This window comes from Mobula birostris, chromosome 2, assembly GCF_030028105.1.
Source record: "Mobula birostris isolate sMobBir1 chromosome 2, sMobBir1.hap1, whole genome shotgun sequence".
In the NCBI taxonomy this organism is placed as follows: domain Eukaryota; kingdom Metazoa; phylum Chordata; class Chondrichthyes; order Myliobatiformes; family Myliobatidae; genus Mobula; species Mobula birostris.
In genome coordinates, this window is record NC_092371.1 from 88,674,991 (window position 1) to 88,693,355 (window position 18,365).

At 47.9% G+C, this 18,365-nt stretch overlaps 1 protein-coding gene across 1 annotated transcript in view; it reads left to right on the forward strand.

Annotated features, from left to right (window-relative positions):
- The window catches only part of snta1 (syntrophin, alpha 1), an 89,852-nt gene extending 72,679 nt beyond the window's left edge, over nt 1–17,173 (forward strand). Inside the window, exons 6-7 of the mRNA XM_072244700.1 lie at nt 15,429–15,619; nt 15,794–17,173. Coding sequence (XP_072100801.1) covers nt 15,429–15,619; nt 15,794–15,886 — 284 coding nt within the window. The 3' untranslated portion in view covers nt 15,887–17,173. The remainder of the gene's footprint in view (nt 1–15,428; nt 15,620–15,793) is intronic.
- The last annotated feature ends 1,192 nt before the right edge of the window (nt 17,174–18,365 follow it).

An 18,365-nucleotide genomic window follows, 5' to 3' on the forward strand; every position in this document is an offset into this window, starting at 1 on the left:
AAAGTTACAACATCCCCTCCCTATATCTCCTCTCCCTATTATCCACTCTAAATGAACAACATTCCCCCATCTCCTCTCCCCATTCCCCAGTATAAATGAACAACATTCCCCCATCTCCTCTCCTCATTCTCCAGTCTAAAGTAACAACATTCCCTCCCTCCATCTCCTCTCCTCATTCTCCAGTCGAAAGTAACAACATTCCCTCCCTCAATCTCCTCTCCCCATTCTCCAGTCTAAAATAACAACATTCCCCCATGTCCTCTCCCCATTCCCCAGTCTATAGTAACAACATTCCCCCCTCCATCTCCTCTCCCCATTCCCCAGTCTATAGTAACAACATTCCCCCTCCATCTCCTCTCCCCATTCTCCAGTCTAAAGTCACAACATTCCCTCCGTCCATCTCCTCTCCCCATTCTCCAGTCTAAAGTAACAACATTCGCCCATCTCCTCTCCGCATTACCCAGTCTAAATTAACAACATTCCCCCATCTCCTCTCCCCATTCTCCAGTCTAAAGTAACAACATTACCCCCATTTCCTCTCCCCATTCTCCAGTCTAAAGTAACAACATTCCTCCCATCTCCTCTCCCCATTCACCAGTCTAAAGTAACAACGTTCGCCCCATCTCCTCTCCCCATTCTCCAGTCTGATGTAACAACATTCCCCCATCTCCTCTCCCCATTCTCCAGTCTAAAGTAAGATAATTCCCTCCCTCTCCCCATTCCCCAGTCCAAAGTAACAACATTCGCCCCTCCATCTCCTCTCCCCATCCTCCTGTCTAAAGTAACAACATTTCCGCATCTCCTCTCCCCATTCTCCAGTCTGAAGTAGCAACATTCCTCCATCTCCTCTCCCCATTCTCCAGTCTATAGTAACAACATTCTAACATCTCCTCTTCCCAATCACCAGTCTAAATTAACAACATTCCCCCATCTCCTCTCCCCCATTCCCCAGTCTATAGTAACAACATTACCCCCTCCATCTCCTCTCACCATTCTCCAGTCTATAGTAACAACATTCCCCCCTCCATCTCCTCTCACCATTCTCCAGTCTAAAGTCACAACATTCCCTCCGTCCATCTCCTCTGCCTGTCCTCCAGTCTAAAGTAACAGCATTCCCCCATCTCCTCTCCCCATTCTCTAGTCTAAAGTTACAACATTCCCCCCATCTCCTCTCTCCATTCTCCAGTCTAAATTAACAACAGACCCCCCATTTCCTCTCCCCATTCTCCAGTCTAAAGTAGCAACATTTACCCTATCTCCTCTCCCCATTTTCCAGTGTAAAGTAACACAATTCCCCATCTCCTCTCCTCATTCTCCAGTCTCAAGTAACAACACTCCCCCCATCTCCTCTCCCCATCCTCCAGTCTAAACTAACAACATTCCCCCCATCTCCTCTCCCCATCCTCCAGTCTAAACTAACAACATCCCCTCCATCTCCACTCCCCATTCTCCAGTCTATAGTAACAACATTCCCCCTCTCTTCTCCCCATTCTCCAGTCTAAAGTTATAACATCCCCTCCCTACATCTCCTCTCCCCATTCTCCAGTCTAAATGAACAACATTCCCCCATCTCTCTCCTCATTCTCCAGTCTAAATGAACAACATTCCCCCAACTCCTCTCCTCATTCTCCAGTCTAAAGTAACAACATTCCCTCCCTCCATCTCCTCTCCCCATTCTCCAGTCTAACGTAACAACATTCCTCCATCTCCTCTGCTCATTCTCCAGTCTAAATGAACAACATTCCCCCATCTCCTCTTCTCATTCTCCAGTCTAAAGCAACAACATTCCCTCCCTCCAACTCCTCTCCCATTCTCCAGTCTAAAGTAACAACATCCCCTCTATCTCCTCTCTCCATTATCCAGTCTTAATTAACAACATCCCCATCTCCTCTCCCCATTCACCAGTCTAAGTAACAACATTCCCCCCATCTCCTTTCCCCATCCTCCAATCTAAAGTAACAACATTCGCTCCATCTCCACTCCCCATTCTCCAGTCTAAAGTAACAACATTCCTCCATCTCATCTCCCATTTCTCCAGTCTAAAGTAACAACATTCCCTCCATCTCCTCTCCCCTTTCTCCAGTCTCAAGTAACAACTTTCCCCCATGTCCTCTCCCCATTCTCCAGTCTAAAGTTACAACATTCCCCCCATCTCCTCTCCCCATTCCCTAGACTATAGTAACAACATTCCCCCCCCATCTCCTCTCCCCATTCTCCAGTCTAAAGTCACAACATTCCCTCCGTCCATCTCCTCTGCCCGTCCTCCAGTCTAAAGTAACAACATTCCCCCATCTCCTCTCCGCATTACCCATTCTAAATTAACAACATTCCCCCATCTCCTCTCCCCATTCTCCAGTCTAAAGTAACAACATTCGCCCATCTCCTCTCCGCATTACCCAGTCTAAATTAACAACATTCCCCCATCTCCTCTCCCCATTCTCCAGTCTAAAGTAACAACATTACCCCCATTTCCTCTCCCCATTCTCCAGTCTAAAGTAACAACATTCCTCCCATCTCCTCTCCCCATTCACCAGTCTAAAGTAACAACGTTCGCCCCATCTCCTCTCCCCATTCTCCAGTCTGATGTAACAACATTCCCCCATCTCCTCTCCCCATTCTCCAGTCTAAAGTAAGATAATTCCCTCCCTCTCCCCATTCCCCAGTCTAAAGTAACAACATTCGCCCCTCCATCTCCTCTCCCCATCCTCCTGTCTAAAGTAACAACATTCCCGCATCTCCTCTCCCCATTCTCCAGTCTGAAGTAGCAACATTCTACCATCTCCTTTCCCCATTCTCCAGTCTAAAGTAACAAAATAACCTCCTTCCTTCTCCTCTCTCCATCCTCCAGTCTAAAGTAACAACATTCCCTCCATCTCCTCTCCCCATTCTGCAATCTAAAGTAACAACATTCCTCCATCTCCTCTCCCCATTCTCCAGTCTATAGTAACAACATTCTAACATCTCCTCTTCCCAATCACCAGTCTAAATTAACAACATTCCCCCATCTCCTCTCCCCATTCTCCAGTCTATAGTAACAACATTCCCCCATCTCTTCCCATTCTCCAGTCTAAAGTTACAACATCCCCTCCCTCCATCTCCTCTCCCCATCATCCAGTCTAAAGTAACAACATTCCCTCCATCTCCTCTCCCCATTCTGCAATCTAAAGTAACAACATTCCTCCATCTCCTCTCCCCATTCTCCAGTCTATAGTAACAACATTCTAACATCTCCTCTTCCCAATCACCAGTCTAAATTAACAACATTCCCCCATCTCCTCTCCCCATTCTCCAGTCTATAGTAACAACATTCCCCCATCTCTTCCCATTCTCCAGTCTAAAGTTACAACATCCCCTCCCTCCATCTCCTCTCCCCATCATCCAGTCTAAAGTAACAACATTCTCCCATCTCCTCTCCCCATTCCCCAGTCTATAGTAACAACATTCCCCCCTCCATCTCCTCTCACCATTCTCCAGTCTAAAGTCACAACATTCCCTCCGTCCATCTCCTCTGCCCGTCCTCCAGTCTAAAGTAACAACATTCCCCCATCTCCTCTCCCCATTCTCTAGTCTAAAGTAACAACATTCCCCCCTTCTCCTCTCTCCATTCTCCAGTCTAAATTAACAACAGACCCCCCATTTCCTCTCCCCATTCTCCAGTCTAAAGTAGCAACATTTGCCCTATCTCCTCTCCCCATTTTCCAGTGTGAAGTAACACAATTCCCCATCTCCTCTCCTCATTCTCCAGTCTCAAGTAACAACACTCCCCCCATCTCCTCTCCCCATCCTCCAGTCTAAACTAACAACATTCCCCCCATCTCCTCTCCCCATCCTCCAGTCTAAACTAACAACATCCCCTATATCTCCACTCCCCATTCTCCAGTCTATAGTAACAACATTCCCCCTCTCTTCTCCCCATTCTCCAGTCTAAACTTATAACATCCCCTCCCTAAATCTCCTCTCCCCATTCTCCAGTCTAAATGAACAACATTCCCCCATCTCTCTCCTCATTCTCCAGTCTAAGTGAACAACATTCCCCCAACTCCTCTCCTCATTCTCCAGTCTAAAGTAACAACATTCCCTCCCTCCATCTGCTCTCCCCATTCTCCAGTCTAACGTAACAACATTCCTCCATCTCCTCTGCTCATTCTCCAGTCTAAATGAACAACATTCCCCCATCTCCTCTTCTCATTCTCCAGTCTAACGTAACAACATTCCCTCCTTCCAACTCCTCTCCCATTCTCCAGTCTAAAGTAACAACATCCCCTCTATCTCCTCTCTCCATTATCCAGTCTTAATTAACAACATCCCCATCTCCTCTCCCCATTCACCAGTCTAAGTAACAACATTCCCCCCATCTCCTTTCCCCATCCTCCAATCTAAAGTAACAACATTCCCTCCATCTCCACTCCCCATTCTCCAGTCTAAAGTAACAACATTCCTCCATCTCATCTCCCATTTCTCCAGTCTAAAGTAACAACATTCCCTCCATCTCCTCTCCCCATTCTCCAGTCTAAAGTAACAACATTCCCCCCATCTCCTCTCCCCATTTTCCAGTCTAAAGTAACAACATTCCTCCATCTCCTCTCCCCAGGCTCCAGTGTATAGTAACAACATTCTAACATCTCCTCTCCCCATTCTCCAGTCTAAATTAACAACATTCCCCCCATCTCCTCTCCCCATTCTCCAGTCTAAATTAACAACATTCCCCCCATCTCCTCTCCCCATTCTCCAGTCTAAATTAACAACATTCCCCCCATCTCCTCTCCCCATCCTCCAATCTAAAGTAACAATATCTCCTCCATCTCCACTCACCATTCTCCAGTCTAAAGTAACAACATCCCTCCATCTCCTCTGCTCATTCTCCAGTCTAAATGAACAACATTCCCCCATCTCCTCTTCTCGTTCTCCAGTCTAAAGTAACAAAATTCCCTCCCTACATCTCCTCTCCCTATTATCTAGTCTAAATGAACAACATTCCCCCATCTCCTCTCCCCATTCCCCAGTATAAATGAACCACTTTGCCCCATCTCCTCTCCTCATTCTCCAGTCTATAATAACAACATTCCCCCCTCCATCTCCTTTCCCCATTCTCCAGTCCAATGTAACAACATTTCCCCCATTTCCTCTCCCCATTCTCCAGTCTGAAGTAAAAACATACCCCCCATCTCGGCTCCCCATTCTCCAGTCTAAAGTCACAACATTCCCTCCATCCATCTCCTCTGCCCGTCCTCCAGTCTGATGTAACAACATTCCCCCAATCTCCTCTCCCCATTCTCCAGTCTAACGTAAGATAATTCCCTCCCTCTCCCCATTCCCCAGTCTAAAGTAATAACATTCGCCCCTCCATCTCCTCTCCCCATCCTCCTGTCTAAAGTAACAACATTCCCGCAACTCCTCTCCCCGTTCTCCAGTCTAACGTAAGATAATTCCCTCCCTCTCCCCATTCCCCAGTCTAAAGTAATAACATTCGCCCCTCCATCTCCTCTCCCCATCCTCCTGTCTAAAGTAACAACATTCCCGCAACTCCTCTCCCCGTTCTCCAGTCCAAACTAACAACATCCCCTCCCTCCATTTCCTCTCCCCATTCTCCAGTCTAAAGTAGCAACATTCTACCATCTCCTTTCCCCATTCTCCAGTCTAAAGTAACAAAATAACCTCCTTCCTTCTCCTCTCTCCATCCTCCAGTCTGGTGTAACAACATTCCTCCATCTCCCCTCCCCATTCTCCAATCTAAAGTAACAACATTCCCTCCATCTCCTCTCCCCATTCTGCAGTCTAAAGTAACAACATTCCTCCATCTCCTTTCCCCATTCTCCAATCTATAGTAAGAACATTCTAACATCTCCTCTCCCCATTCACCAGTCCAAATTAACAACATTCCCCCATCTCCTCTCCCCATCCTCCCGTCTAAAGTAACAACATTCCCCCATCTCCTCTCCCCATTCCCCAGTCTATAGTAACAACATTCCCCCCTCCATCTCCTCTCACCATTCTCCAGTCTAAAGTCACAACATTCCCTCCGTCCATCTCCTCTGCCCGTCCTCCAGTCTAAAGTAACAACATTCCCCCATCTCCTCTCCCCATTCTCTAGTCTAAAGTTACAACATTCCCCCCATCTCCTCTCTCCATTCTCCAGTCTAAATTAACAACAGACCCCCCATTTCCTCTCCCCATTCTCCAGTCTAAAGTAGCAACATTTGCCCTATCTCCTCTCCCCATTTTCCAGTGTAAAGTAACACAATTCCCCATCTCCTCTCCTCATTCTCCAGTCTCAAGTAACAACACTCCCCCCATCTCCTCTCCCCATCCTCCAGTCTAAACTAACAACATTCCCCCCATCTCCTCTCCCCATCCTCCAGTCTAAACTAACAACATCCCCTCCATCTCCACTCCCCATTCTCCAGTCTATAGTAACAACATTCCCCCTCTCTTCTCCCCATTCTCCAGTCTAAATTTATAACATCCCCTCCCTACATCTCCTCTCCCCATTATCCAGTCTAAACTAACAACATTCCCCCATCTCCTCTCCCCATTCCCCAGTCTATAGTAACAACATTCCCCCCTCCATCTCCTCTCACCATTCTCCAGTCTAAAGTCACAACATTCCCTCCATCCATCTCCTCTGCCCGTCCTCCAGTCTAAAGTCACAACATTCCGTCCGTCCATCTCCTCTGCCCATTCTCCAGTCAAAAGTAAAAACATTCCCCCCATCTCGGCTCCCCATTCTCCACTCCAAACTCACAACATTTCCTCTGTCCATCTCCTCTGCCCGTCCTCCAGTCTGATGTAACAACATTCCCCCAATCTCCTCTCCCCATTCTCCAGTCTAAAGTAAGATAATTCCCTCCCTCTCCCCATTCCCCAGTCTAAAGTAACAACATTCGCCCCTCCATCTCCTCTCCCCATCCTCCTGTCTAACGTAACAACATTCCCGCAACTCCTCTCCCCGTTCTCCAGTCCAAACTAACAACATCCCCTCCCTCCATTTCCTCTCCCCATTCTCCAGTCTAAAGTAGCAACATTCTACCATCTCCTTTCCCCATTCTCCAGTCTAAAGTAACAAAATAACCTCCTTCCTTCTCCTCTCTCCATCCTCCAGTCTGGAGTAACAACATTTCTCCATCTCCCCTCCCCATTCTCCAGTCTAAAGTAGCAACATTCCCTCCATCTCCTCTCCCCATTCTGCAGTCTAAAGTAACAACATTCCTCCATCTCCTTTCCCCATTCTCCAATCTATAGTAAGAACATTCTAACATCTCCTCTCCCCATTCACCAGTCTAAATTAACAACATTCCCCCATCTCCTCTCCCCATTCTCCAGTCTAAAGTCACAACATTCCCTCCGTCCATCTCCTCTCCCCATCCTCCCGTCTAAAGTAACAACATTCCCCCATCTCCTCTCCCGATTCCCCAGTCTATAGTAACAACATTCCCCCCTCCATCTCCTCTCACCATTCTCCAGTCTAAAGTCACAACATTCCCTCCGTCCATCTCCTCTGCCCGTCCTCCAGTCTAAAGTAACAACATTCCCCCATCTCCTCTCCCCATTCTCTAGTCTAAAGTTACAACATTCCCCCCATCTCCTCTCTCCATTCTCCAGTCTAAATTAACAACAGACCCCTCATTTCCTCTCCCCATTCTCCAGTCTAAAGTAGCAACATTTGCCCTATCTCCTCTCCCCATTTTCCAGTGTAAAGTAACACAATTCCCCATCTCCTCTCCTCATTCTCCAGTCTCAAGTAACAACACTCCCCCCATCTCCTCTCCCCATCCTCCAGTCTAAACTAACAACATTCCCCCCATCTCCTCTCCCCATCCTCCAGTCTAAACTAACAACATCCCCTCCATCTCCACTCCCCATCCTCCAGTCTAAACTAACAACATCTCCTCCATCTCCACTCCCCATTCTCCAGTCTATAGTAACAACATTCCCCCTCTCTTCTCCCCATTCTCCAGTCTAAATTTATAACATCCCCTCCCTACATCTCCTCTCCCCATTCTCCAGTCTAAATGAACAACATTCCCCCATCTCTCTCCTCATTCTCCAGTCCAAATGAACAACATTCCCCCAACTCCTCTCCTCATTCTCCAGTCTAAAGTAACAACATTCCCTCCCTCCATCTCCTCTCCCCATTCTCCAGTCTAACGTAACAACATTCCTCCATCTCCTCTGCTCATTCTCCAGTCTAAATGAACAACATTCCCCCATCTCCTCTTCTCATTCTCCAGTCTAACGTAACAACATTCCCTCCCTCCAACTCCTCTCCCATTCTCCAGTCTAAAGTAACAACATCCCCTCTATCTCCTCTCTCCATTATCCAGTCTTAATTAACAACATCCCCATCTCCTCTCCCCATTCACCAGTCTAAGTAACAACATTCCCCCCATCTCCTTTCCCCATCCTCCAATCTAAAGTAACAACATTCCCTCCATCTCCACTCTCCATTCTCCAGTCTAAAGTAACAACATTCCTCCATCTCATCTCCCATTTCTCCACTCTAAAGTAACAACATTCCCTCCATCTCCTCTCCCCTTTCTCCAGTCTAAAGTAACAACTTTCCCCCAAGTCCTTTCCCCATTCTCCAGTCTAAAGTAACAACATTCCCCCCATCTCCTCTCCCCATTCCCCAGGCTATAGTAACAACATTCCCTCCTCCATCTCCTCTCCCCATTCTCCAGTCTAAAGTCACAACATTCCCTCCGTCCATCTCCTCTGCCCATCCTCCAGTCTAAAGTAACAACATTCCCTCATCTCCTCTCCGCATTACCCATTCTAAATTAACAATATTCCCCCATCTCCTCTCCCCATTCTCCAGTCTAAAGTAACAACATTCGCCCATCTCCTCTCCGCATTACCCAGTCTAAATTAACAACATTCCCCCATCTCCTCTCCCCATTCTCCAGTCTAAAGTAACAACATTACCCCCATTTCCTCTCCCCATTCTCCAGTCTAAAGTAACAACATTCCTCCCATCTCCTCTCCCCATTCACCAGTCTAAAGTAACAACGTTCGCCCCATCTCCTCTCCCCATTCTCCAGTCTGATGTAACAACATTCCCCCATCTCCTCTCCCCATTCTCCAGTCTAAAGTAAGATAATTCCCTCCCTCTCCCCATTCTCCAGTCTGAAGTAGCAACATTCTACCATCTCCTTTCCCCATTCTCCAGTCTAAAGTAACAAAATAACCTCCTTCCTTCTCCTCTCTCCATCCTCCAGTCTGGAGTAACAACATTCCTCCATCTCCCCTCCCCATTCTCCAGTCTAAAGTAACAACATTCCCTCCATCTCCTCTCCCCATTCTGCAGTCTAAAGTAACAACATTCCTCCATCTCCTCTCCCCATTCTCCAGTCTATAGTAACAACATTCTAACATCTCCTCTTCCCAATCACCAGTCTAAATTAACAACATTCCCCCATCTCCTCTCCCCATTCTCCAGTCTATAGTAACAACATTCCCCCATCTCTTCCCATTCTCCAGTCTAAAGTTACAACATCCCCTCCCTCCATCTCCTCTCCCCATCATCCAGTCTAAAGTAACAACATTCCCCCATCTCCTCTCACCATTCTCCAGTCTAAAGTCACAACATTCCCTCCGTCCATCTCCTCTCCCCATCCTCCCGTCTAAAGTAACAACATTCTCCCATCTCCTCTCCCCATTCCCCAGTCTATAGTAACAACATTCCCCCCTCCATCTCCTCTCACCATTCTCCAGTCTAAAGTCACAACATTCCCTCCGTCCATCTCCTCTGCCCGTCCTCCAGTCTAAAGTAACAACATTCCCCCATCTCCTCTCCCCATTCTCTAGTCTAAAGTAACAACATTCCCCCCATCTCCTCTCTCCATTCTCCAGTCTAAACTAACAACATTCCCCCATCTCCTCTCCCCATCCTCCAGTCTAAACTAACAACATCCCCTATATCTCCACTCCCCATTCTCCAGTCTATAGTAACAACATTCCCCCTCTCTTCTCCCCATTCTCCAGTCTAAAGTTATAACATCCCCTCCCTACATCTCCTCTCCCCATTCTCCAGTCTAAATGAACAACATTCCCCCATCTCTCTCCTCATTCTCCAGTCTAAATGAACAACATTCCCCCAACTCCTCTCCTCATTCTCCAGTCTAAAGTAACAACATTCCCTCCCTCCATCTCCTCTCCCCATTCTCCAGTCTAACGTAATAACATTCCTCCATCTCCTCTGCTCATTCTCCAGTCTAAATGAACAACATTCCCCCATCTCCTTTTCTCGTTCTCCAGTCTAACGTAACAACATTCCCTCCCTCCAACTCCTCTCCCATTCTCCAGTCTAAAGTAACAACATTCCCTCTATCTCCTCTCTCCATTATCCAGTCTTAATTAACAACTTCCCCATCTCCTCTCCCCATTCACCAGTTCAAAGTAACAACGTTCGCCCCATCTCCTCTCCCCATTCTCCAGTCTGATGTAACAATATTCCCCCATCTCCTCTCCCCATTCTCCAGTCTAAAGTAAGATAATTCCCTCCCTCTCCCCATTCCCCAGTCTAAAGTAACAACATTCGCCCCTCCATCTCCTCTCCCCATCCTCCTGTCTAAAGTAACTTCATTCCCGCATCTCCTCTCCCCATTCTCCAGTCTGAAGTAGCAACATTCTACCATCTCCTTTCCCCATTCTCCAGTCTAAAGTAACAAAATAACCTCCTTCCTTCTCCTCTCTCCATCCTCCAGTCTGGAGTAACAACATTCCTCCATCTCCCCTCCCCATTCTCCAGTCTAAAGTAACAACATTCCCTCCATCTCCTCTCCCCATTCTGCAGTCTAAAGTAACAACATTCCTCCATCTCCTCTCCCCATTCTCCAGTCTATAGTAACAACATTCTAACATCTCCTCTTCCCAATCACCAGTCTAAATTAACAACATTCCCCCATCTCCTCTCCCCATTCTCCAGTCTATAGAAACAACATTCCCCCATCTCTTCCCATTCTCCAGTCTAAAGTTACAACATCCCCTCCCTCCATCTCCTCTCCCCATCATCCAGTCTAAAGTAACAACATTCCCCCATCTCCTCTCCCCATTCCCCAGTCTATAGTAACAACATTACCCCCTCCATCTCCTCTCACCATTCTCCAGTCTAAAGTCACAACATTCCCTCCGTCCATCTCCTCTCCCCATCCTCACGTCTAAAGTAACAACATTCTCCCATCTCCTCTCCCCATTCCCCAGTCTATAGTAACAACATTCCCCCCTCCATCTCCTCTCACCATTCTCCAGTCTAAAGTCACAACATTCCCTCCGTCCATCTCCTCTGCCCGTCCTCCAGTCTAAAGTAACAACATTCCCCCATCTCCTCTCCCCATTCTCTAGTCTAAAGTAACAACATTCCCCCCATCTCCTCTCTCCATTCTCCAGTCTAAACTAACAACATTCCCCCATCTCCTCTCCCCATCCTCCAGTCTAAACTAACAACATCCCCTATATCTCCACTCCCCATTCTCCAGTCTATAGTAACAACATTCCCCCTCTCTTCTCCCCATTCTCCAGTCTAAAGTTATAACATCCCCTCCCTACATCTCCTCTCCCCATTCTCCAGTCTAAATGAACAACATTCCCCCATCTCTCTCCTCATTCTCCAGTCTAAATGAACAACATTCCCCCAACTCCTCTCCTCATTCTCCAGTCTAAAGTAACAACATTCCCTCCCTCCATCTCCTCTCCCCATTCTCCAGTCTAACGTAACAACATTCCTCCATCTCCTCTGCTCATTCTCCAGTCTAAATGAACAACATTCCCCCATCTCCTCTTCTCATTCTGCAGTCTAACGTAACAACATTCCCTCCCTCCAACTCCTCTCCCATTCTCCAGTCTAAAGCAACAACATTCCCTCTATCTCCTCTCTCCATTATCCAGTCTTAATTAACAACATCCCCATCTCCTCTCCCCATTCACCAGTCTAAGTAATAATATTCCCCCCATCTCCTTTCCCCATCCTCCAATCTAAAGTAACAACATTCCCTCCATCTCCACTCCCCATTCTCCAGTCTAAAGTAACAACATTCCCCCCATCTCCTCTCCCCATTCTCCAGTCTAAAGTAACAACATTCCTCCATCTCCTCTCCCCAGTCTCCAGTGTATAGTAACAACATTCTAACATCTCCTCTCCCCATTCTCCAGTCTAAATTAACAACATTCCCCCCATCTCCTCTCCCCATTCTCCAGTCTAAATTAACAACATTCCCCCCATCTCCTCTCCCCATCCTCCAATCTAAAGTAACAATATCTCCTCCATCTCCACTCACCATTCTCCAGTCTAAAGTAACAACATCCCTCCATCTCCTCTGCTCATTCTCCAGTCTAAAGTAACAAAATTCCCTCCCTACATCTCCTCCCCCTAGTATCTAGTCTAAATGAACAACATTCCCCCATCTCCTCTCCCCATTCCCCAGTATAAATGAACCACTTTGCCCCATCTCCTCTCCTCATTCTCCAGTCTATAATAACAACATTCCCCCCTCCATCTCCTTTCCCCATTCTCCAGTCCAATGTAACAACATTTCCCCCATTTCCTCTCCCCATTCTCCAGTCTGAAGTAAAAACATTCCCCCCATCTCGGCTCCCCATTCTCCAGTCTAAAGTCACAACATTCCCTCCATCCATCTCCTCTGCCCGTCCTCCAGTCTAAAGTAACAACATTCCGTCCGTCCATCTCCTCTGCCCATTCTCCAGTCAAAAGTAAAAACATTCCCCCCATCTCGGCTCCCTATTCTCCACTCTAAACTCACAACATTTCCTCTGTCCATCTCCTCTGCCCGTCCTCCAGTCTAAAGTAAGATAATTCCCTCCCTCTCCCCATTCCCCAGTCTAAAGTAACAACATTCGCCCCTCCATCTCCTATCCCCATCCTCCTGTCTAAAGTAACAACATTCCCGCAACTCCTCTCCCCGTTCTCCAGTCCATACTAACAACATCCCCTCCCTCCATTTCCTCTCCCCATTCTCCAGTCTAAAGTAGTGACATTCTACCATCTCCTTTCCCCATTCTCCAGTCTAAAGTAACAAAATAACCTCCTTCCTTCTCCTCTCTCCATCCTCCAGTCTGGAGTAACAACATTCCTCCATCTCCCCTCCCCATTCTCCAGTCTAAAGTAACAACATTCCCTCCATCTCCTCTCCCCATTCTGCAGTCTAAAGTAACAACATTCCTCCATCTCCTCTCCCCATTCTCCAATCTATAGTAAGAACATTCTAACATCTCCTCTCCCCATTCACCAGTATAAATGAACAACTTTGCCCCATCTCCTCTCCTCATTCTCCAGTCTAAACTAACAACATCCCCTCCATCTCCACTCCCCATTCTCCAGTCTATAGTAACAACATTCCCCCTCTCTTCTCCCCATTCTCCAGTCTAAAGTTATAACATCCCCTCCCTGCATCTCCTCTCCCCATTCTCCAGTCTAAATGAACAACATTCCCCCATCTCTCTCCTCATTCTCCAGTCTAAATGAACAACATTCCCCCATCTCCTCTTCTCATTCTCCAGTCTAAAGTAACAACATTCCCTCCCTCCTCCTCTCCCATTCTCCAGTCTAAAGTAACAACATCCCCTGCATTTCCTCTCCCCATTCTCCAGTCCAAATTAACAACATCCCCTCTATCTCCTCTCTCCATTATCCAGTCTTAAGTAACAACATCCCCATCTCCTCTCCCCATTCTCCAGTCTAAGTAACAACATTCCCCCCATCTCCTTTCCCCATCCTCCAATCTAAAGTAACAACATTCCCTCCATCTCTTCTCCCCATTCTCCAGTCTAAAGTAACAACATTCCTCCATCTCCTCTCCCCAGTCTCCAGTGTATAGTAACAACATTCTAACATCTCCTCTCCCCATTCTCCAGTCTAAATTAACAACATTCCCCCCATCTCCTCTCCCCATTCTCCAGTCTAAAGTAACAACATTCCTCCATCTCCTCTCCCCAGTCTCCAGTGTATAGTAACAACATTCTAACATCTCCTCTCCCCATTCTCCAGTCTAAATTAACAACATTCCCCCCATCTCCTCTCCCCATCCTCCAATCTAAAATAACAATATCTCCTCCATCTCCACTCACCATTCTCCAGTCTAAAGTAACAACATTCCTCCATCTCCTCTGCTCATTCTCCAGTCTAAATGAACAACATTCCCCCATCTCCTCTTCTCGTTCTCCAGTCTAAAGTAACAAAATTCCCTCCCTCCAACTCCTCTCCCATTCTCCAGTCTAAAGTAACAACATTCCTTCCATCTCCTCTCCCCATTCTCCAGTCTAAAGTAACAACATCCCCTCCATCTCCTCTCCCCATTATCCAGTCTAAAGTAACAACATCCCCTCCATCTCCTCTCCCCATTCTCCAGTCAAAAGTATCAGCATTCCCCCCAACTCCTCTCCCCATCCTCCAGTCTAAACTAACAACATCCCCTACATCTCTACTCCCCATTCTACAGTCTATAGTAACAACATTCCCCCATCTCTTCTCCCCATTCTCAATTCTAAAGTTACAACATCCCCTCCCTACATCTCCTCTCCCTATTATCCAGTCTAAATGAACAACATTCCCCCATCTCCTCTCCCCATTCCCCAGTATAAATGAACAACTTTGCCCCATCTCCTCTCCTCATTCTCCATCTAAAGTAACAACATTCCCTCCCTCCATCTCCGCTCACCATTCTCCTGTCTAAAGTAACAACATTCCTCCATCTCCTCTGCTCATTCTCCAGTCTAAATGAACAACATTCCCCCATCTCCTCTTCTCGTTCTCCAGTCTAAAGTAACAACATCCCCATCTCCTCTCCCCATTCTCCAGTCTAAGTAACAACATTCCCCCCATCTCCTTTCCCCGTCATCCAATCTAAAGTAACAACATCCCCTCCAACTCCACTCCCCATTCCCCAGTCTATAGTAACAACATTCCCCCCTCCATCTCCTTTCCCCATTCTCCAGTCCAATGTAACAACATTTCCCCCATTTCCTCTCCCCATTCTCCAGTCTGAAGTAAAAACATTCCCCCCATCTCGGCTCCCCATTCTCCAGTCTAATGTCACAACATTCCCTCCGTCCATCTCCTCTCCCCATTCTCCAGTCTAAATTAACAACATACCCCCATCTCCTCTCCCCATTCTCTAGTCAGAAGTAACAACATTCCCCCCATCTCCTCTCCCCATTCTCCAGTCTAAAGTAACAATATTCCCGCATTTCCTCTCCCCATTCTCCAGTATAAAGTAACAACCTTCTCCCCATGTCCTCTCCTCATTCTCCAGTCTAAAGTAACAACATTCCCACCCCCCCAAACCCTGGTGCCAACAGTCCCCCACACCCTCCACCCCTACTGCCTCCATCACACCCCCTCAGCCTCCGGTTTCAGAGGCGGAGTCTGTGGTTTATCTACTCTGTTGTCCCCCCCCCCCACCCCCGCTGTGTTTCAGCTTGTACCTGGAATGGGAGGAGCTGCCAGTTGGGGGTTCACCTGGAGAAGGGGTTCAGCATCTACCCGGATACCCCCGACCAGGGCCGGCTCCAGCCCCTCCTTAGCCAACCCTTCCAGAAGCTCCGCATGTCCTCCGACGACGGGCTCCGCCTGCTGTTTCTGGACTTCGGTGGTCCCGAGGGTGAGATTGTGAGTACCTCAGTGGTGGGGAGGAGCACGACGGGGGGAGGGTCACTGGGCGGGGAGGTGCGTGATGGGGAAGGATCACTGTGGGGTGGGGGAGGTGCATGATTGTATATGGTGACTGTATGATCTGAACTTTGATAGTAAATTGTCTCTGAAAAATTTGAAATTCTCTTGCAGCAGTTGAACCTGGAGACCTGCCCCAAGACCATAGTCTTTATCATTCATTCCTTCTTGTCGGCCAAAGTGACTCGCCTCGGCCTGCTTGCTTAGCCCACCGGAGCCGGAGCTGGCGCTGTCAACGGGGAGGGACGGAGACAGTGGCAGCTTCTCTGACCCTCGTTCACAGTAACCCATGTGGAGGAGTAACATTAACGGGGCCCCTTCACACCTGCTCAACAACGTTGCCATTACTGATGTCAACTTTTCTAACAATATGAAGCACAGTTTCTATAGTTTATGCAAATTAAATCTCTAATACTGAATATTTTAAGGTCGGAACGGATGGAATCGCGCTTTGCTCGCAGCATTCAGGTATTTCCCGTGTGATGCACGTTTACACCGAGGACTGATAAAATATTCCCGGTGCCTCTTGGAGCGCACAGCTCTCTCCTCAGTCTGGCCGACATTCCCTGGTGCTTTTGGTTGGCTCGCTGTTCAGTGTGCAGACCCACACGGAGTGAGGGCTGGTGACAACCCTGTGCCTCACCACTGCTACAGGACCGTCCCCGCGCACGTGGCCCTCCACTGCCTGCTTTGGAACAAGTGCCACAGCTTCCCTCCACACAGGCTAGGCCCTTGGCCAACCACACCCGGTGTCAGCTACTGGGTACCATGGGATTCCTGGCTGTGCAAAGTTCCTGTATGGGCTGTCAGTATTTCACAAGTTAAACTCCTCCAGACTGGTGCATGCCAAGGCCAGAATATCCTCCCTTCCCCACCCTCTCATCTCCTCGCCTCTGTCGCTCTGAGGACTGCGTACAGTCAGTGTAAACTCTGGGCTCATTCTGACAAACACCCACTTTTCTCCTTTGTCAAGTATTCACTGGCCGTGTTAACCCTCAGCTGTAAATCCTAACGTGGTGGCATGGTTTATATTTTCTCCAGGCCCCCTCAGGCTGGAGAGGGAGAGAAACCTTGCAGCTGCTTGAAGCCCAGGTCCAGAGTTAGAGATGGTCTGTCGGGTTCAGGCAGTGGGTGGGATGAACCTTCCTGTTTAGAGCTGGTGACATTAACCAAACCAGTGAACCAGAAGCAGAGGGGAGACTCTTTTTATCTCTCCCGTCCTCCCCGGTGGCCACAGAGAGTCCCAATTTTGGCCAGAGAGAGTCCCAATTTTGGGGGCAAGGGTGGGGTCCAAGGAGCTGGGCTCCTCTGAGCTGGAGGCTTCAGAATTCCCAATTGTTGGGGGTCAGCCGGGAATAATTCCCACATTTTTTCTGAGCCTATATCTCACAACAAGCTTTGTACATTATATCCTCACTAATTTAAGAATTAAGAATAAGCTTTGCCAATTTTGCTGTAAATACCTCAAATATGGAATTAAAACTAAGACATTTATAATCACTCCTTATTGGCTGAGTTGTCAAGTTCCAGTCTGGTGTGTTGTGGGGTCACACTGAGGGAGGGGATCACAGTGGGAGGGGCTGTACTGAATGAGGGTCAGACCGAGGGAGGGTCTGTACTGAATTAGGATCTCAATGGGAGGGGCCGTACTGAATGAGGGTCTCACTGTGGGAGGAGTCACGATGGGAGGGACTGTACTGAACGAGGGTCTCAATGGGATGGGCCGTACTAAATGAAGGTCTCAATGGGAGGGGCTGTACTGAACGAGAGTCTCAATGGGAGGGGCCGAACTGAATGAGGGTCTCAGAGGGGCCATACTGAATGAGGGTCTCAGTGAGAGGGGCCGTACTGAATGAGGGTCTCACTGTGGGAGGGGTCACGATGGGAGGGGCTGTACTGAATGAGGGTCTCACTGTTGGCGCTTTCTTTCCTAACGTTGAAAATTTGAGGCAAAATTGCCAAAGAACAGTTCTGGAGACTGTCGGAGATTTTTGGGAAGCAAAACTGGGCTGAGAAGTGGCAGATGGAGTTCAACCCAGATAAGTGTGAAGTGGTTCATTTTGGTAGGTCAAATATGACGGAATATAGACTCTTGGCAGTGTGGAGGATCAGAGGGATCTTGGGGTCTGAGTCCATAGGACACTCAAAGCTGCTGCGCAGGTTGACTCTGTGGTTAAGAAGGCATACGGTGCATTGGCCTTCATCAGCCGTGGGACTGAGTTTAAGAGCCAAGAGGTAATGTTATAGCTATATAGGACCCTGGTCGGACCCCACTTGGTGTACTGTGCTCAGTTCTGGTCGCCTCACTATAGGAAGGATGTGGAAACCATAGAAAGGGTGCAGAGGAGATTTACAAGGATGTTGCCTGGATTGGGGAGCATGCCTTATGAGAATAGGTTGAGTGAACTCGGCCTTTTCTCCTTGGAGCTACGGAGGATGACAGGTATCTTGTTAAAGGTGTATAAGATAATGAGAGGCATTGATCATGTTGATCGTTGGAGGCTTTTCCCAGGGCTGAGATGGCTAACACGAGAGGTCATAGTTTTAAGGTGCTTGGAAGTACGTACAGAGGAGATGTAAGGGATAAATTTTTTATGCAGAGTGGTAAGTGCGTGGAATGGGCTGCCGGCGGCGGTGGTGGAGGGGGAAACGATAGGGTCTTTTAAGAGACTCCTGGATGGCTACA